The 18,621-nt window shown below is 46.2% G+C and overlaps 5 protein-coding genes across 5 annotated transcripts; 3 read left to right on the top strand and 2 right to left on the bottom strand.

Annotated features, from left to right (window-relative positions):
- On the bottom strand, positions 1 to 1,485 carry TREMEDRAFT_59914 (uncharacterized protein; the record flags this gene model as incomplete). Its single annotated transcript, XM_007002579.1, has 2 exons — positions 1 to 405; positions 1,084 to 1,485. The coding sequence occupies 2 exons, from the start codon at positions 1,483 to 1,485 to the stop codon at positions 1 to 3; spliced, it is 807 nt and encodes a 268-aa protein (XP_007002641.1).
- Positions 1,486 to 6,889: 5,404 nt separating this feature from the next.
- Positions 6,890 to 7,654, top strand: TREMEDRAFT_59912 (uncharacterized protein; the record flags this gene model as incomplete). The annotated part of the gene is made up of 2 exons (XM_007002578.1): positions 6,890 to 7,124; positions 7,311 to 7,654. 2 exons carry the CDS (start codon positions 6,890 to 6,892, stop codon positions 7,652 to 7,654), a joined length of 579 nt encoding a protein of 192 aa, XP_007002640.1.
- A 2,152-nt stretch (positions 7,655 to 9,806) lies between these two features.
- TREMEDRAFT_11630 (uncharacterized protein) lies at positions 9,807 to 13,245 on the top strand (the record flags this gene model as incomplete). The annotated part of the gene is made up of 7 exons (XM_007002164.1): positions 9,807 to 9,900; positions 10,134 to 10,519; positions 10,759 to 10,983; positions 11,031 to 11,405; positions 11,641 to 11,832; positions 11,895 to 12,615; positions 13,034 to 13,245. Coding segments are annotated over 7 exons (2,205 nt in total), but the record flags the coding sequence as incomplete, so codon positions are not given.
- A 1,148-nt stretch (positions 13,246 to 14,393) lies between these two features.
- TREMEDRAFT_59910 (uncharacterized protein) lies at positions 14,394 to 15,437 on the bottom strand (the record flags this gene model as incomplete). Its single annotated transcript, XM_007002577.1, has 5 exons — positions 14,394 to 14,483; positions 14,620 to 14,681; positions 14,728 to 14,922; positions 15,058 to 15,220; positions 15,291 to 15,437. 5 exons carry the CDS (start codon positions 15,435 to 15,437, stop codon positions 14,394 to 14,396), a joined length of 657 nt encoding a protein of 218 aa, XP_007002639.1.
- A 188-nt stretch (positions 15,438 to 15,625) lies between these two features.
- On the top strand, positions 15,626 to 18,588 carry TREMEDRAFT_37495 (uncharacterized protein). The gene is made up of 11 exons (XM_007002404.1): positions 15,626 to 15,805; positions 15,957 to 15,999; positions 16,169 to 16,288; positions 16,541 to 16,608; positions 16,657 to 16,863; positions 17,075 to 17,129; positions 17,176 to 17,246; positions 17,469 to 17,639; positions 17,717 to 18,015; positions 18,322 to 18,396; positions 18,528 to 18,588. Exons 1-11 carry the CDS (start codon positions 15,719 to 15,721, stop codon positions 18,544 to 18,546), a joined length of 1,215 nt encoding a protein of 404 aa, XP_007002466.1. The 5' UTR covers positions 15,626 to 15,718; the 3' UTR covers positions 18,547 to 18,588.
- Positions 18,589 to 18,621: the final 33 nt, after the last annotated feature.

Here is an 18,621-nt window from a genome sequence, read left to right as displayed (position 1 = left end):
CTACTGCGACAGGTCCTCTTCTTTTCCCTGGTCCTCTTCCAAATCTACTTCTCCTCCAACCGCATTCAAGTTCCTCCTCTGTCCGAGAGGTACTGCGTTCCCTCCCGATCCTCCACCACGTTCTCCGAACTTCTCCCCCCATGGAGGCAACAGTCCAACCTTAACCTTAGCCTCCCTTACAGGGCATTCCTTCAGCCAATGTCCTGCTTCACCACACTCGGTACACTTCCCCTCCTTCCTCCTTGTCTCCCTCAGATCGGAGCTCGGCCTAGGCCATCTTCGGCGAACTTCGTCGATGTTTGGCGGTGTACTCTTTACCACCGTCGACATCATAGCCGCCTGGACACCACCCTGCGCCGAAGGTTGCCCCTTTTCCCATTTCTTCTCTTCTTTCTTCTCCGTCCTCTGACTTTCCACCACTGTCGTTGTCCTTATCCCTCCTTCCCTTTTCCTCTCTGCCTCCTTCTCCACTTGTCTCCTCCACAGGCGGTTGTCCAAGGGAATCACAAACTCCAATAGCTCTTTCACAGTCCCAAACGATCTACCGTGTCTTGCAATTTCATCTAGAAGGTGCGATTTTAGTCCTTTCTTGGCTCGGTCAACTAGATTTCCATCATCAGACCACTTAAGAATCGCAACATGTCGCTGGAAGGCGGAGAAGTAGTCCGAAGCAGACCCGGTTTGCTTGAGGTCGTTAAGTTGTCGGGCCGCAGTTCCTTCTTCGTCTGGATCACCAAAGTTAGTCTTGAGGTACTTAACGAACTGATCGTGTGTCGTGAGGTACTCAGGAAGAGGTCTTTTGGATAGATCGGGCTGCACTGCAAGAAGAGGTGTTTCGCGTAGATGAGAGATCATGAAAAAGACTTTCTTAGTGTCGTCGGGGAAAAGATGAGAGTTCAATTCGAAATGTACGTCGCACTCAGACAGAAAGGCGGTTAACTTGTTCCGATCTCCTCTCCAGAGGTCTGGGTTAGGTAGCTTTATCCCCTTCCGTTGTTCGCCCACTACGCTTGGGGTCGCCGAAGTTTGCCGTCCCATGGCGTACCTCACTCCTTCTGATATCCCTTCTGCAATCCCGCCCACTGTATCCCTTTCTCTTCTCTGTTCCCATTCCTCCCTACGCCTTCTCTCCTCCATCATGTCTTTGTTCATATTCGCCACCATCTGCATCAAGGCCAACACCACCCCTTGTGTTCCTTCTTCTCCCAAGTTCGCCGTACTTCCAGTGTTTTCTCTTGGGCGTGGGGTTTGGTCTGACCCAAGTGGGGATCCCACAGGTGGGAGAGCATTAGACGGAGGAGAAGGAGGGTTAGAAGGCACCGGTGGAACGAACTCATCTCCTTGAATTGATCCCCCCACACTATCCTCCACTCCAAGGTCCTGCCCCATTGCTCTGCTAAGCTCCTCCAATGCTCTCCTCTCGTTCTCCTCCATCCTGTCTCCATCCCTACTCATCCCTCGTGTAATTCTTCTTTCTGGTTCCATATTATCTTTGTACTTCTCCGAGGTTCGCACGGGTCGTCGGTAACAGCGATCCTTGATACTGTCACGGCCGTCGAGCAACTTCTTCCTTATAGACCGACGGTCGACGAACCTCGGCTAACTTCACACTTCTGAGTCGATGTCTCACCCAACCAGGAGGGCGCAGACGTCGAAAGGAGTGTAACTACGGCGTACTTCGGCGTAGTTACTCTAACTAAGGCTTTGTTCTATTGATGGCGATGTATCTCGATGTATAGCTATCTCTATTTGTCTTTTACTACTGACAACAATCAAGGATCGCTGAAGAACTTCAGCGATCTTCTCAGCTAATATTATCTACTCCTCCTAGACGTTCATCCAACCCTCTCGCGCTTTGACGTACTTCAACGCACTTCGTCCAACTTCCCCGAGCCCTCGGCCATCCTCTTCCTCCTTCGACTAACTCCGCCTAACATCGCCGCACTTCTGCTCCCATTGTCCCTACTTAGCCTAACTCCGCCTAACATCGCCGCACTTCTGCTCCCATTGTCCCTACTTAGCCTAACATCGCCTAACTTCGCCGTACTTCTGCTCCCATTGTTCCTACTTAGCCTAACTCCGTCTAACCTCGCCGTACTTGGTGTCAGAAGTCCTGAGTTACGTGTAGAGTAAAGAGGTTAAGGCGTGATGGGGTTTTGATGGCCAAAGGAGGGTCATTGTTGGTGGAGTAATCGAGGTGTCACGACGTAGTTCGTGACAGAATGCACGGTTCACACTGGACAAAGATGGACTTTTAGCTTACCACGACCCTCTCACTGGCAAAGAACGACTTTGCATCCCCTCCATCAACCACCTCCGACTCACCCTCCTCCACGACAATCACGATGCTATAAGTGCTGGGCACTTAGGTATACATAAGACACTATCACTTATCTCTCGCCGCTTCTTCTGGCCAGGAATGCACAAAGATGTCCGACAGTATGTCACCTCCTGTGAATCTTGTCAAAGGAATAAATCATCTGCTGAAGGACCATCTGGTCTTCTCCAGCCCTTACCTATTCCTCCACAGAGATGGCATACCATAGCAATGGACTTTGCTGGACCACTCCCGCCATCAGGAAAGGACCGATTTGACATGGTACTGATAGTGACTGACAAACTCACAAAACGATCCCACTTCATCCCCTGTCATACAACTGACAAAGCTACCAACACCGCTCAACACATCTTCAACCACATCATTCCCCTTCATGGTATGCCTCGTGTCATCATCTCAGACCGAGACACCAAGTTCACTTCCCTCTTTTGGAAAGCACTGTTTCAAAAATTTGGAACAAAGCTTGCCATGTCTACACCCTATCACCCCCAAACCGACGGACAATCAGAACGCATGGTTCGAACAGTGAAGGAAATGCTCCGACATTATGTTGATTATCGGCAGGATAACTGGGTTGATCATCTTCCAGCTTTGGAATTTGCTTACAACTCGGCCACACATCAGTCTACCGGTATATCCCCATTTGAGCTTGACCTTGGCTATCAACCCCTTGCACCTCTGGACTGTCTTATTCCCATTCAAAGTGATGTACCCGCAACCGAAGACTTCCTTGATAATCTCAAAAGCTTACAACAGCAAGCTCAAGATGCTCTTGCACTGGCTCAAGAAGAACAAGCCCGTCATTTCAACATAGGACGAAAGGAAAGACCCTTTTCAGATGGAGACATGGTTATGATATCAACAAGTTACCTCAGTCCCCCATTCATAAAAGGTGCTGGATCGAAGAAACTGAAAGCAAAGTATGTTGGACCTTTCCGCATAGTGAAGGTGGTCAGCCCCACTTCATATAAGGTTGAGTTACCACCTCACATAAAGGCTCATCCAGTTATCAACACTCAGTACCTACGACTATTTCGCTCTAACCCATTTCCAAACCGGAAGCAGCCCCCTCCTCCACCATTAGAACCTGCAACAGCAGAGACGGCACCAGAGTATGAAGTAGACCACATACAAGCACACAGAATTGGACCTCAAGGAAAAGAGTACTATCTAGTGCATTGGGAAAGGCTATGCTGATCATGATGATACTTGGGAGCCAGCTGACAACCTCAAAGGTGCTCCACTGGCCATTACCAAGTATTGGCAGTCTCATTCTCATGGTGATCAGAGGGATGATTCTCCAAGCCTGGGGACCAGGCTTACTCGCCGCCGGGGGTGATGTAGTGGATCTGACCATCCCCTACATACTGATCAGTACCGAGCTACTAGATTCTCTTCCAGACACCCCTACCCCTGTCTCTTGTCTGCCTATCATAGTCTATACAAGTGCTTATACGCACTTGCCTCAGTTACGCCTTCTTTACCTATAGTCTCTCTTGTCTCCTAGTATATAGTATTCACGCATAACGCGTCAAAGACGCAGATTCTGTCAAGTCTTTCCTACGTCAAACGTCAGCCAATTTATGCATATAAGCCGGGTCGGAGGGGGATCTCTTCCTCCATTGTCTTTCTTCTCCCATCCTCTTTCTTCTCACTTCTTCTCCTCCTTTCTCCTCCACCTCTCTCAGACCCTCTTTGGTTTCCCTGATACACTCTTTACTTACATCTACTGACCTTTGATCATTGCGGACTAGTATTATCCACATCACAGAGTTCCGATTCAGTATCCAGCCCTACGGGTAGGTTACATTTATTTATTTGTGGTGATTGTCACGAGACCAACTAACCAGCACTGGGACGATATAACAGTGCCCTTCAGAGACAGTGGTCTAAACCACTGCGCTAAAAGGCCTATTAACCGGCGGTTACTGCATACCGCCGGTCGCTGGTTAAATACCCAACCCATCCTATCACTATCACTATCAAACTGTCTTGTCACTTCGTGACATTATGCCTTCCCTTTCAGCCCCATCTGGGGCCCCAACAGGGATGGGCACGATAGGCCGAAAACTTTCTCCGAGAGGGAGGTTTTCCAAGTAGGGACTGAGCACGACCCAGCCCACCCTGGGAGTCGAACCCAGGATCCTACCCGTAACCGCCGGTTAATCTGTCACGAGACCAACTAACCAGCACTGGGACGATATAACAGTGCCCTTCAGAGACAGTGGTCTAAACCACTGCGCTAAAAGGCCTATTAACCGGCGGTTACTGCATACCGCCGGTCGCTGGTTAAATACCCAACCCATCCTATCACTATCACTATCAAACTGTCTTGTCACTTCGTGACAGTGATCCTCACAAGCAGGATCATTACACTCAGTCGTGACCCATATCTCATCTCTATGGTAATCAGTCATATCAAATAGGTGATTGGCCATATTAGATAGGTTAGTTGACAAGCCAAATAGGTTATCGAATAGGAAATAGGTAATCTAAGACAGGGGATAGGTTAGTTAATAGGCAGAATAGGTAATTCAAGGGATAAGTAGGTAGTTTTGCCTCGAGAATTACCTATGCGAGCTATATCATGGATAGGTTTGCTATCTCTAGGTAGACTATATAAAGAGCACATTTACTTTGTAGTTATTCTTCTTCTCAAGGATCAAAATATTATTTGCCACTTCACAAAAGACCTCTTCTTGACATACTACTTACTTCGAACCAACCCTCATCATTATCTCTGTCAACACCATCACATACGCCGCCATCATCATCTCGACCTGCCCGGATCCTTCGCAAGTCACTTAGTCGTCCGATCATATCACAAGTCTACGGACAACATACTAACCGTCGTTGTCCCAGCTAACTAAACAGTTGCAGTCCACCTGTCTTTGATCCATCAAGGTCTGTCAAGGACAGGACCGTGACACATTCTTTGGCTACATCGATTGCAGAGGAGACACAATTCATTAGCACCAAGACACTTAGACTTCTACCAGACTTCCATCGAGTTTGACCCAACCTGCGACCTAGTCATTGTGTTTCCAGTACCGTTACAGAAACCCCGGAGTTTATCACTGCACTCTTTGATTTCTGGCCAAAAATCTGGAGCCAGCTGGAAGACAATGACAAAACAATTGCCTTGTGTTTCACATCTTTTGAAAGGGTGAAGAATGAACCAGCTTTGAGTGAAGTCTATGAATTTATCTGGGATCAATTTTGCGAGCGTGGGAAGGAGTTTCTACAAAACAAATTGACTCAAATCAGCTCTGAGGGAGAGCGTGTTCAATTCCATCTAGTTGATTCAAAAACGTATAAGTTTCTGCTCAGCATGAACCTGGAACCCAATCTGTGTGAGTCTAATGGCCTGCTTAACATGTTGTCTTGCTTGGAGCTATACACTACTCAGCAAGGAGTTTAATCAGACTACATCTGTAGAAAGATACAATGAATCACAGGAATGCATGATATGAGAGAGAGCAATTTCCCCAAACCCCATGAAAGGTGATACCCCATAGATTTGGTGAAGCAAGCGATGAAACGGTTCAAACCATCCTCGTTCTTCTGCTAGATTTCTAGTCATCCAGGTGGCGCTGGAGATAGAATTGACCGAAATGAGTGACTGTCACGAGACCAACTAACCAGCATTGGGACGATATAACAGTGCCCTTCAGAGACAGTGGTCTAAACCATTGCGCTAAAAGGCCTATTAACCGGCGGTTACTGCATACCGCCGGTCGCTGGTTAAATACCCAACCCATCCTATTACTATCACTATCAAACTGTCTTGTCACTTCGTGACATTATGCCTTCCCTTTCAGCCCCATCTGGGGCCCCAACAGGGATGGGCACGATAGGCCGAAAACTTTCTCCGAGAGGGAGGTTTTCCAAGTAGGGACTGAGCACGACCCAGCCCACCCTGGGAGTCGAACCCAGGATCCTACCCGTAACCGCCGGTTAATCTGTCACGAGACCAACTAACCAGCATTGGGACGATATAACAGTGCCCTTCAGAGACAGTGGTCTAAACCATTGCGCTAAAAGGCCTATTAACCGGCGGTTACTGCATACCGCCGGTCGCTGGTTAAATACCCAACCCATCCTATTACTATCACTATCAAACTGTCTTGTCACTTCGTGACAGTGACTTGGCGGTCCTTCTATCACTGATTTCCTCCACTCGTCCTGGCGGATCAGAATCCGGGTCACTCCCTGTATTCATATACTCTCTCCGATCGGGCTGGTCCAACCCCGGCAGATAGAAGCTTGCGGTATACCCTGCTAAGACTGGTCACCAATCACGGAAAGGGAAATCGAAAATTATGACGTAAGAGTTCCACGATGGACAACTTCCTTCCTCTCCCGCTTTGACCAGAATGCGGAGTTGGCTCGGTGATCATCACATACGTCATTTCCAGATGGTACAATGGATGGATGGTCTTCTTAGCCCTCCAACTGGTAGATCAAGAAATTCATAACAGCCTGGATCAATCACTTTCAACAACACTCCCCCACATCCTGGTAATTTCCCAACAACAAGCCTTTCGAGCCATGTCTGGCCTATATGTGACCGGCAGCAGCATTCTACAGGAAACAAAGTGGTGTATTGAATCAAATAAGAGCGCACCCCCGGAAACGAGTACCATACAAAAGAGAAGAAAGGCCAAACCCCCCACAAAAGGGGTAGTACTAGTTGTTTGTGCTGAAATAGTGCCAAGGAACTCTTACCAAGTTAGTGATGCTCAGGATTCTAACACGGTCACCATCCCCTATCCCAACCAGGTCGGTGAGTCTGACAAAACCACTTCCAAGACTGCTGAGGAGATCGTTCCGGAGCTGGTGGTCGATCTAACAAGGACTGCTGTCCTTCTAAGCGGTCGGTGGAGTTCGGAGGAGATAAAGCAATTCACTACCCGTTGCTCCGAGCGTTGGGATCCGCAGCTCCTGAAGACTAGTGATGCTGATCCTAAAGTGGTACCGGGTATCTTTAAAGCATGGGAAAGACTGTACCCAAAGATGTCCGAGGCTGAGCGGCAGATAGCACTAACACTCTTGGCAAACCAAAGTGTACCTGACTCACAGGCTGAGTCCGCAAGGAAAATAACGTCAAAGCTTTATAAAAGTTTATTCAAACCTCTGGTTGATAACTTCCCTGAGCTCAAGATGGCAGGTGTCAAAGAGGATGTCTGCTGGGTGGGGATTGAGGACTATTACTCTCTCCTTACCCAAGTCCCGAGTGATGGGTTGAGGACCAAGGAAGGGTTGCGTGATGTGGATAGTTGTGTGGCTATGTACTCAGATATCTCTAAGAGGTAATCTGTCCGACAATTGCCGTATTTACAAATGCACCCCGTTCAGGATGGTTTCTCTTACATGATGCAACTTCTTGTGCAATCAATGTGGTTGTCTCTATTCCTTGTGGTACTGGGCTCATGGATAGCTTGCAAATTCCCACCATCCCTTGCAGTTCTATGTCTGATCCATCCCCAAAGCAGAACAATCTTCTGGGATAAGTTACACAATACGAAATGCCCAATGTCCTTTTGGTTGGTCCGTGTGCGCAACATGTTCGCTCTCAGCTAAAGTGTGCATGTGCCACATTGGACTCAAATGCCACACATGCCACACGCCACGTGACAATTCTCGTCCATTTCGGATCCGGGAACGATTCAACCTGAAATTTCACTAACAACTCCAACTCGTCATTACTCGATCTATACATACATACTTTACTCTCCTCTCTATATAAACAACGCCTACTTCTCAGCTAAACGTTGTCCTTCCTTATCAACTGAAACACACACAGTCGCCACATCCAGATATCTGTCCGCAATCCCCACCCTTCCCTCACCCCCTCCCACCCGTCCTTCTCGCCACCCACCCGCTTTCCAATCTCCGACCGACCTGCCCAGACATTGCGACTCACGACTTGCATTGAACAAAAGACCTCAGACTCACAGACTTGTCAAGCCACATATCTCAGGCTTCGCCCCTCATGTCCGCTACTCAGGTCCAGGAGGGCAGTTCTAGCGGAAAGCCGCCTCAACCGCCGCAGGTCCCGGGATCGACGGCAAGTACGATATCAAAGCCTTCTGTACCTCAAGTCAATCAGCAGACCGAAATAGGGAAACAACCGAACGGAGGATCACATCACGTGTCAAGCGATGGAAGGAGGAAAGGGAAGGGGAACTTTGGCACGGGATACAGAGGGAATGGTTTCCGACCACCCAAGAAGTTGTCGGGAACAGAAACGTCAGATCAGGATCGGGAATCATCTACAATCGATCCTTCCTCTACTATTGATATTCAGAAGCCAAATGCTCCCGTAGTCAACGGCGACTCCACTTCTATCGCACTGCTAACAGACGCCGACCACAATCCTCATGTCTCCGCAGCCGGACCTTCCAGACGTAGTGGGAGAAGACGTGGAGCACATACTGGGCCTGACGGACAGACCAGAGCCTCTCCTCTTGGAACTTCCTCCAATCCGGTCTCACATGGCACCAATCAGGTTGGGTTAGCCTTCGAGGAACAGACATCTCGACAGCTCAGCATAGATGCTACTTCGACTGCAGAGGAGCACGCTCAAGGTTCCTCGTCGAGAGGTGACAAGAAGGGAGACACTGGACAGTCTTCTACAATAAGCCCCAGTGATGTAGCCAGTGGGTCAAAATCGAAACGTTCAAAGAAGGGGAAGCAACCAAAAAGGGAGGAGCAGAAGGAGAATCATTCACTTGATCCTCAAGCTCAGACTTTCGTCCCTTCTAGACCGACTGCATCCCCGTCTTCACCATCAATGAATCAACATGACCCGTCCTCCTCTTCTCCCCGCTCTAGTCACTCTAAACAACCCCACAATCTATCCCAAAATCGTAATCGTCACGGTATGGACAAAACCCGCCATGACCACCTCAGCACCCATCGGCACGGCTCAGATTCTACATCTGCACGGACGGACGATCCAAGCTCGATACATTCTTCCCGCAATCAACCAAATACCCATCCGCATGGACATCACGTCGGAAATAAACCATCTCAACATATCCACTCCGCTTTTGCCGCCAGAAGAGGCAAAACCCAAGGACGGTCCACCGGAATGATGTCAAAACGTCGAGCCGAGTATCAACATTCAGCTCAGCTCAGCGCAGATCCCTCGAGACCCCTTGGTAGTTCAAGCTCTTCGAAGTCTTCCAATGGCGCAAAGTCGTCGGATTATCAAAAGACGCGGACCGCTAACGGTCAAATCAGTAACCAGGTCGGCTTCCAAGATGCCTTAGGTAATCAACCGTCTGGTCAAGTCGAGCGAAGTTCCGGTATTCAGAATCGGCAGCATAACAAAGGCAAACCGCAAATGCCTCAACCAAATCCGATGAACTCCCCGGAAGTCACTCACCAAAGAACGGCGACGTTTGACCGAAAGGCTCTCTCGGAAAATGGGGAGCAGAGGAAGCAACAGGGACAAGGAAATAAAAGCAGGAAGAAGGAAGAAGAGAAAGACGATTTGACCTCGCGATTGATTCGGGGTTTAGGAAAAAGACCATTCACCGAATGTCCCATAGTACGTTCGTATCCTTTGCGCTGATGAGGGTATTCATGACTGACTTTCAGTGCTTCAATTCCATCACTCCATCTCAACCCACATGGTCATGCCAACCTGATCCTCTACTTTCTGCCCCTTCTCATAACCCCTCCAACCCCTTTCTAACATCTTCAATTCAAACTTCTCATACAGCGTGCTATACCCCATTTCATCTTCATTGCATACGAGATTGGGCTCAAAGGTCTCTTGAACAAGCTCCTCCACTACGAATTTCCGATGATCCTCCTGAATGGCGTTGTCCAGGTTGTCGAAAATCCCGAATCGTCGCTCCTGGAGCTTACATTTGTTTTTGCGGTAGATTGACCAATCCACCCACTTCGAACATCGCCCCTCATTCATGTGAAGATTTATGTTCTCGTCGGAGAGGAGGATGTGACCATCCATGTCCACTGACTTGTCATCCTGGACCTTGTCCGCCTTGTCAGACAGCTTTGATCGTACCTTGTCCTTCACACCATACTCCTTTAGCCGTGAAATGCGCAGTGGTCAGTGGTAACACGGAGATAGGTAAGATGGGAGCGGTTTGTGATGAGATTTGTGGGAGATCTTTGGGATGTGGAAATCCGGCTCATGTTTGTCAAGTGAGTATAGGGACTGAGCTCCTTTCAAGTAATCATCTCAAATTGATCTCCCTACTCTTCACGCTGTCGACATCGGCTCCCGCTTTCTCTTTCCGTGATTTCCTGCCACTCTTGATCGTCATTTCCACGTATTTAACCACCGCCATCTGATTCACACTGGATTTACAAACAGCTGTGTGCAGAAGAGTTTGCACGTATTATTATTTTCTGATAGGGAGAGAGAAAACGCTTATTCTCAGGCCCCATGTCATCACGGCGCATGTAATCCATGTGCTCAAACTCAAGTAGTAATGTGTTATTGTGGCCAAGAATCTCGCGTTGTGGCATGCGGAAGTATGCGTCAAGAAGAAAAACGTTGTGCGAGTATCGGTGAAGATGGTGTAGAAGAACACTGGAATGGTCGTTTCAGTTGCGGAAAAGAGTGTGATAGATTCTATGATTGTGGAATCCATCCTTGCAAAGAGGTAAGCCTCTTTTTATACCCCTCATTTATACTTTACTGACGATACAGAAATGTCATCCCCATCCTTCTATACCACTACCATGTCCTACTTCTCCAAACCTCATTCATACCTGTCCTTGTGGTCTCACACCTCTTTCTTCCCTCCCGGCCCCTCCACGGACATCATGTATCAACCCTATCCCAACATGCGACAAGTCTTGTCCTCGTTCACGTCCTTGTGGACATGCTTGTCCTCAGAAATGCCATGTTGGTGAATGTCCTCCGTGTCATTCGGAGGTGGTTCGACCATGTAGATGTGGAGAGAGTGTGGTGGTTTTGGAATGTGATGAATTGAGAAAATTGTTGGATTCTGGTGGAGAGGTGATGTGTGAACGAGTATGTGGGGCTTTGAGGAATTGTGGGAGACATGAATGTGGGAGGGTGGTGAGTGTTGTCGTATCCCTTTCTCTCTCTGTACACGACTCTGGTTTGTTTAAACTCTGGGATTTGAGAATACTGAATCTACTCGACATACTTGGGTTTTCACATATGTCAGGGTGGCTTGGGTCATGGAAAGATTGTTAATGTCATGTGTCTGTTGTTTGAGTGGTCGCTATCTAGTTGGATAAGAAAGCGGCGTTAATTTGAACACAGATGAGGAATTGTGACTGACATTCAGTGCTGTCCCCTCTCTTACCAAGGCAAAAATCGCAAGAAACGAGGAATCATGACACCTATGATCGACCGAGAAGACGATTTACACGTATGTGAACTGACATGCGGACGATTACTCAGTTGTGGATTACATACGTGTGCTAAGAAAGATCATAGAGGTGCATGTGGACGTTGTTTGGAATCATCATTTGACGAAGTGAGTTCCCACCCATTCCTCCTTTTCTCACATATATCATGATGATGATTCACTGATAATAGCTCATTTGTAATTGTGGTCGTACCATCATTCAACCTCCCGTACCATGCGGTACAATATTGACTTGTCCTTTCCCTTGTTCTCGTCCTTCACCATCATGTGGACATCCTAAATCTCCTCATCCATGTCATCAAACACCTGATTGTCCACCTTGTCCATATTTAACCACTCGACCATGTGCATGTGGTAAAGATCTTCATGTCAAAAACGTTCGTTGTTCACAAGATCGTGTTTCTTGTGGACAACGTTGTAATCTTTTATTGGAATGTGGTTATCATCGTTGTTTATTATCTTGTCATAAAACAGGAGAATGTCAACCTTGTAATCAAATTTGTTCAAAACCAAAAAGGATTTGTAAACATCCTTGTATGTTAACATGTCATGCTCCTATCAAATGTCAAGAAAATTCACCTTGTCACACTATCGTGGTTCAAACTTGTTCTTGTGGACATTTACAAAACCGAACGAATTGTGGAGCTTCAACAAATAATCCGATAACAAGAGAAGGAATAGGTATAAAATGTAATTCTGAATGTTTGGTAAGACAAAGGAACGTGAGATTGGCGGATGCTTTAGGAATTAAAGTTGATAAGGAGAAAACTTTTGATTGGTCTTTGGAATTGAAAAGTTTTGCTAGTAATAATATCGGTTTTGTCAAAATGGTAGAAGATACTTTTGCCGAGTTTATTAAAGGTACTAGGAGTAATATGATTTTACCTCATAGTGAGTGAAAGTTTTCTCTCTCTCTCTCTCTCTCTCTCTCTCTCTATCTCTATCTCTATCTCTATCTCTATCTCTATCTCTATCTCTATCTCTATCTCTATCTCTATCTCTATCTCTATCTCTATCTCTATCTCTATCTTCATCTTTATCTTCATTTTTATCTTCATTGACATCTCAAACCGAATTTTCTTTCATTTTCTTCTCAACTCTCTCATCTTTGTATGTTATTCTTCATTCTAATCGTCCTCGCGATGCACTGCATCATCAAGAATGTTTGATCATAGTCTCACCCCTTCTGCGACATCACCAACATATCACCTTCTCGCATCACTGAGACCGTGATGGAGAGTCAGCAGAGGAAAAACACAGAACAGAGATGACAGATGAAAAGATGGAAGATTGAAGAACTGACCTTCAGTGCCTCCTGCTAAAAGAACATTCGTCATATCTCTAGCCGACCAATATCGTCTTTCACGTGAATTGATAGATGCAGAACCCAATCGTTCCGTACAAATCAGAAGGAAAATAGATACACGTATCCCACCTGTTTTACTCTCACAAGTTTCTCAAACTCCGACGATCGCTTCGAAATTAAGATCTGTATTACCCAATTCGAAACCAAACACTTCTTCAACATCTTCCGGCGTTTTTGGCTCCTCATCATTAACACCAAACACTTCTTCATCAATACCCAACTCTGTATCACCTACACCCTATACCTCTACAGGCACAACCGTATCGACATCGTATAGTGGTCATATCTCCACAACCAACCAATCGACCGAAGTTCGCCAACAATCAGGGAAGACTTCAGTGAATAGGGAAGAAAGACCATCAATACCTATAGCTCCCATTTTACCCGAAAGTAGAAGATCAATGGGAGATGTGGAAATACGAACATCTTCCGCAAACCTCCAAGGAGCGAGTGGCCAAGGGATAGAAATTGCCGTAGATTGGGAAGAGAGCGATGAGGATGTGTAATGTCCCATGTGATTTATTCCTTTGAAAGAAGAGGACTTCTTGTGTGCGAGAAATTGCAATCATGCACCGAGGGGGAGAGGGAGTTAGGTGACGAGGAACTGAAAAATATTTGAATTGATATGGATTATCTTTGATAGATCATCTAAGACAACATGAGTACGTAGTGAAATGGTAGAGAGGTAGAATACGATTTACATGTTGCATGTTGCATAACCTACTTTGCCAGAAAGTCATTTGTACAGGTAGATCAATCGTCGGCTCCTCCACCATCATCTAACATCAGCAATACCCTTTCTCATCCTTGATCTCATATCGTAATCTTGTCAAACAGACATGATCACCCCTTCCCCCCTTGTTTTTCGTACGTTTGTACAAATATGGATCAACCGCCATCTATCCTCTTTCCCACGTCGTATGCGAATCTTGTCTTCACCCCCAAATATCCTCCTTTCCCATGTTGTAAATAAATTACTTCAACCCCACAACTTCCGCCTCTGTCGGGGGAGGAAAGGAAAGAAAAGAAACGAAAAATCTACAACTCACCACTATCCCCACGGGAATCATCATCACCTTCACCATTATCGAAATAATTACCACCATAATCTTGATGATCTGTTTCCTCACCGCTGAAACTGAATTCTGAATCGTCTGATGGAGGGGAGGATGAGACATCCTGATTTATTAGCTTTTGACTTGGTTTCTTCTTCTTCTTCTTCCTCTTCTTTTCGTGTTCCTCTTTTCTCCTCTCATCTTCCATCCCACTTTCCCACGCCTTATCTTCCATCTTCCGCTCTCTCCTATACTCTTCCATTCCTCCACATCTCATCCTCCATCTTCCAATCTTTTCGTGCTCCTTGAATCGTGCGAAATGCCTCATGTAACATATTCTTTTGATTTCTGGTTCTTCTCCTGATTTCCGATGATTACCTCCCTGATCCAAAATCTCATCCTTATGAAAGTTCGGTGACACAACACAACACGACATGATCTTGTTGTTGAAACACGTAAACAAACAAAACTCACCTCATCTTCTGCCCCTCCACCTTCCTCATCATCAACTTTCTTCTTCTTCCCTTTTTTGATCCCTTCCATCAGCTCTCTCTTGTATTTCACAACACTCAGTTCACTCACTAGGTTTTTCCACTTTTCCTTCGAAATACCCTTTCCACAAAGTTGATGGGAAAAACTCAGGATTCATATATAATTTATCGGGATCTAGTTTTTCATCTGGTCCCCCAGCTTTCTGACCGGAAGCGATGGGCGGAGGGGGGTAATGAGAAGGACCAGCTTGTGGGTTTGTCATCTTTTCTGACCATTGTTCGATTTCTGAATATCAATACTCTCTTCCACCAAGCATATGAGCAGAAAGGTATTAAGAGTCATTCCACTGAATACGACAAAATCGTCTTGTTTGGGAAGATGAGAAGGTTGATTGTAGAAGTAGAAGGGAAGAAAATTAACCTATTCCCACTATCTTCCGTGGATCTGGTAATCTCCAAGGAACACCACCTCCAATTCCATCTATGATCCCTCTAGAGACCAACCGATCGATATCTAAAGATAAAGAGATAATACTTTCTTCTTCTGGTGTTGGTGGTGATAGATAGGATGTTTTATCCATTGGCTGATGTTAGCTTTTCCGAGGGTTTTATCGTATAGCCAAGGTGGGGTAAAAAGGGATTATGACCACTCACAGGATATAACATTCCCGCATGTTTCTTTGGCATCCTCAAAGCTTCATGCCATTCTTTTGAACCAGCAGCGTTCCTATCCCCAAACCCGAAACCGAAACCACCTCTACCCCTACCTCTACCTCTACCTCTAGGTGCACCTCTTGACATGTTGCGAACCCTTCACTTGACCTGGAGCTATCCTTCCTCGTCTCGAAAGAAGCCACTTTAATGTTGTGAATTGGTGAAAGTGTGATGGAATATTTCCGGTGAGGGGTGAGGTTGTTAAATGGGGGGATGGAATAAAAAGGCACACCTTAGGCCGCGTCACTTGAACCTCCAACTCTACTACTCTCTCTACCTCTGCTTCAGCTACTAGCCACTAGCTACTGGCTGTCTTCATACCTGAGCATACCCACGAGACATAGTGACGACAAGGAGAGGACACCAAAATGTCTAACGCTCAAGCTTCCACTTCCGTGGTCCCTCCACCAGGTATGGATACAGCGGTCTATGAAGCTTTACAGGCGTATAGAGCCGTCAGTCGTCTTTCCTTGACATATCCATCTGTGTCCTCTTTCTCGCCCTCTCCTTTCTATATAAATCCTGATTTGATCAAGTCATTATAACACAGATTTCTGACCGGTTCATATGTCGAATAGTGGACAATGTGGACATGCTGACGAATAGAAAGTCAAGGAACATTCAAGGATCGGTGATAGTCTCAAAACTGGTCAGTCCATCGCCTTGTGCCTTATTCACACATCCGGGAGTGAAGCCATTATGTGAGAGAGAAATGGTTATATCAGGCGATATCCTAGTGGCGTGGTGGGGAAGGCGTAGATGCAGAGACGGGATGAGTGTAGTATGACAACGAAAAGAAAGTGCGATTGATGTTTCAGTTAGATTAGGTATAAAAGCCCTTCAAACGGATTACAACAAGACGGAAGATGATATCAAGGCATTACAATCTGTCGGACAGATCATTGGGGAGATATTGAAACAGTTGGATGATCAGAGATGTGAGTCTCGGTCACATTTTCTCTCTTCTTTCGCCACTATATCTTCCCTAGTGATCACATTGAGAATGGATATCATCATCACGACTCACTACTTAGTGCATTTTTCAAAGTGCCGTATTACTATCTGTGACCTAGATTCAGAACTCATCTACGAAACTCCCCTTCTTTTGCGTTCCAATCTATCTTTATCTCTACATGAAGGAATCAACAGGGCGTCGAAGGGGAATATAGATTTTGCTAAGCCCACAACAGTCATTGTCAAGGCATCTTCCGGACCACGATACGTAGTTTCTTATCGACCCACTTTACCAGTTTCCAAAGTAAGTCTTTCCCTTTCAGTCAAAATGCTTACCAAGCTGATAGAGAAGCTCAAAACTGGTGTGAGGGTATCATTAGATATGACCACTTTGACCATTATGCGTATCCTTCCCAGAGAGGTGGATCCTTTAGTTTACAACATGTCATTGGAAGATCCTGGTTCTGCTTCTTTTGCTGGTATTGGTGGATTAGGTGATCAAGTTAGAGAATTGAGGGAGGTAATAGAATTGCCTTTGATGAACCCGGAGTTGTTCGAGGTGGGTATTTCCTCTTTCCCGCATTACCGTTTCCTCCCTTCTCCCTGACCAATCTGAAGGACTGGTTTGTGATCTTTAATCATACTTTGGGAACCTTAGTCCAGCGCAGATCAATGCATCTCGTCTCGCCGTTCAGTAAGGAAGCGAAAGGAATGTGTGCACTCGGTTGATCCTGCATTGCTCGTGAGGATAAGTTTTGCTGACAGACTAGAGAGTAGGCATCAAACCTCCTAAAGGTGTTTTACTATACGGCCCTCCGGGTACAGGTCAGTCCAAATTTTTGACTTTAATTTGTAGATCACTGAACCACAGGGAAAACCCTTTTGGCAAGAGCTGTGGCCGCTACGTTGGATACGAATTTCCTCAAGGTTGTTTCCTCTGCTGTGGGTTGCTTTTCTGTCCCTCTTGCCCCTGGGTCATCTCTCAATTTCACATTTCAGCCCGGTCCTTAGATGCGTTCTGATCCCAAATAACTTACATTTTCTTAAAGTTTACATTGACATGTACTCCTCACCTACATTATTTGCGGAAGTGCCTGCTGAGCTGTTGGATCTCCGTCCGGTTGAGAGGAACAAGTGATCAAGTAATCAACGAGCTGATCCCAGATCGTCGACAAGTACATTGGCGAATCAGCCCGATTGGTCAGAGAAATGTTCGCCTATGCTAAAGAACACGAACCTTGTATAATCTTTATGGATGAGATTGATGCTATTGGTGGTAGAAGGTTTTCAGAGGGTAGTTCTGCCGATCGAGAGATTCAGAGGACTTTGATGGAGGTCAGTTGATAATCCCCATTCTTTACCTCCTATCTACCCCAAGTGAATCCTGAAGAATCATTTGGCTGACCACTCAGCTACTCAACCAGATGGACGGTTTTGACTCTCTCGGTAAAACCAAAATGATCATGGCCACAAACCGTCCTGATACTCTCGACCCAGCCCTACTACGTCCAGGTCGTCTAGATAGGAAAATCGAAATTCCTTTGCCTAACGAACAAGGTAGACTTGAGATCCTCAAGATTCACGCTAAAGGAATCAACAAGAGTGGGGATATAGATTATGAAGCTGTCGTGAAATTGAGCGATGGTTTTAACGGAGCGGATTTGAGGAATGTTTGTACGGAAGCTGGAATGTTTGCTATTCGAGAGGATCGGTATGTGGTGTTTCTCCAATTCATCGTCTCTTCCCACTATCCATAATCCTTACTTTGTCGACTAGTAGCGCGCGGTTACGATGTTCGCTTCATTAGTTTCACCCGGAGCGCTTTCATGCTCGCAACTTGTTCAATTCAGCTCGGCTCAGTGTCAAACCGACATCATACATTTTATCATTCATTGTGTTGATACGTACCGACGAATGCTCACTTCTCGATGAAGACAGAGAGGGATTTGTTGCTAGAGATTTGGAGGATGATAGATGTGTTTGAAAGTGAGGACATAAGTTCTGGCTAATCTCACAGAGATGCGATCGTACAGGATGACTTGATGAAAGCTGTACGTAAAGTGAGCGAGGCGAAGAAACATGAAGGTCAAATGTGAGTAAAGCGTTGTCATTTTGATATCGCCGTACTTGACACCTCCACCGAGACCCAAGTATGAGTATTCCAGATGTGGCAAGACCGAATTGGTTTTCTGAAAAGGGTAAGATGGGTCGCTGATGGAATAGGGATTACCAGGCAGTTTAGATAAAAGTGAGTGAGTAAATATGCATCGTCTATGGTGCGTGGTCATGGTGCATTTTGAATACGGTGCTCTGCTTG

The sequence above is a fragment of the Tremella mesenterica genome (genome assembly GCF_000271645.1).
Source record: "Tremella mesenterica DSM 1558 unplaced genomic scaffold TREMEscaffold_2, whole genome shotgun sequence".
NCBI lineage: Eukaryota > Fungi > Basidiomycota > Tremellomycetes > Tremellales > Tremellaceae > Tremella > Tremella mesenterica.
This window is presented reverse-complemented; position numbering and strand designations above follow the sequence as displayed.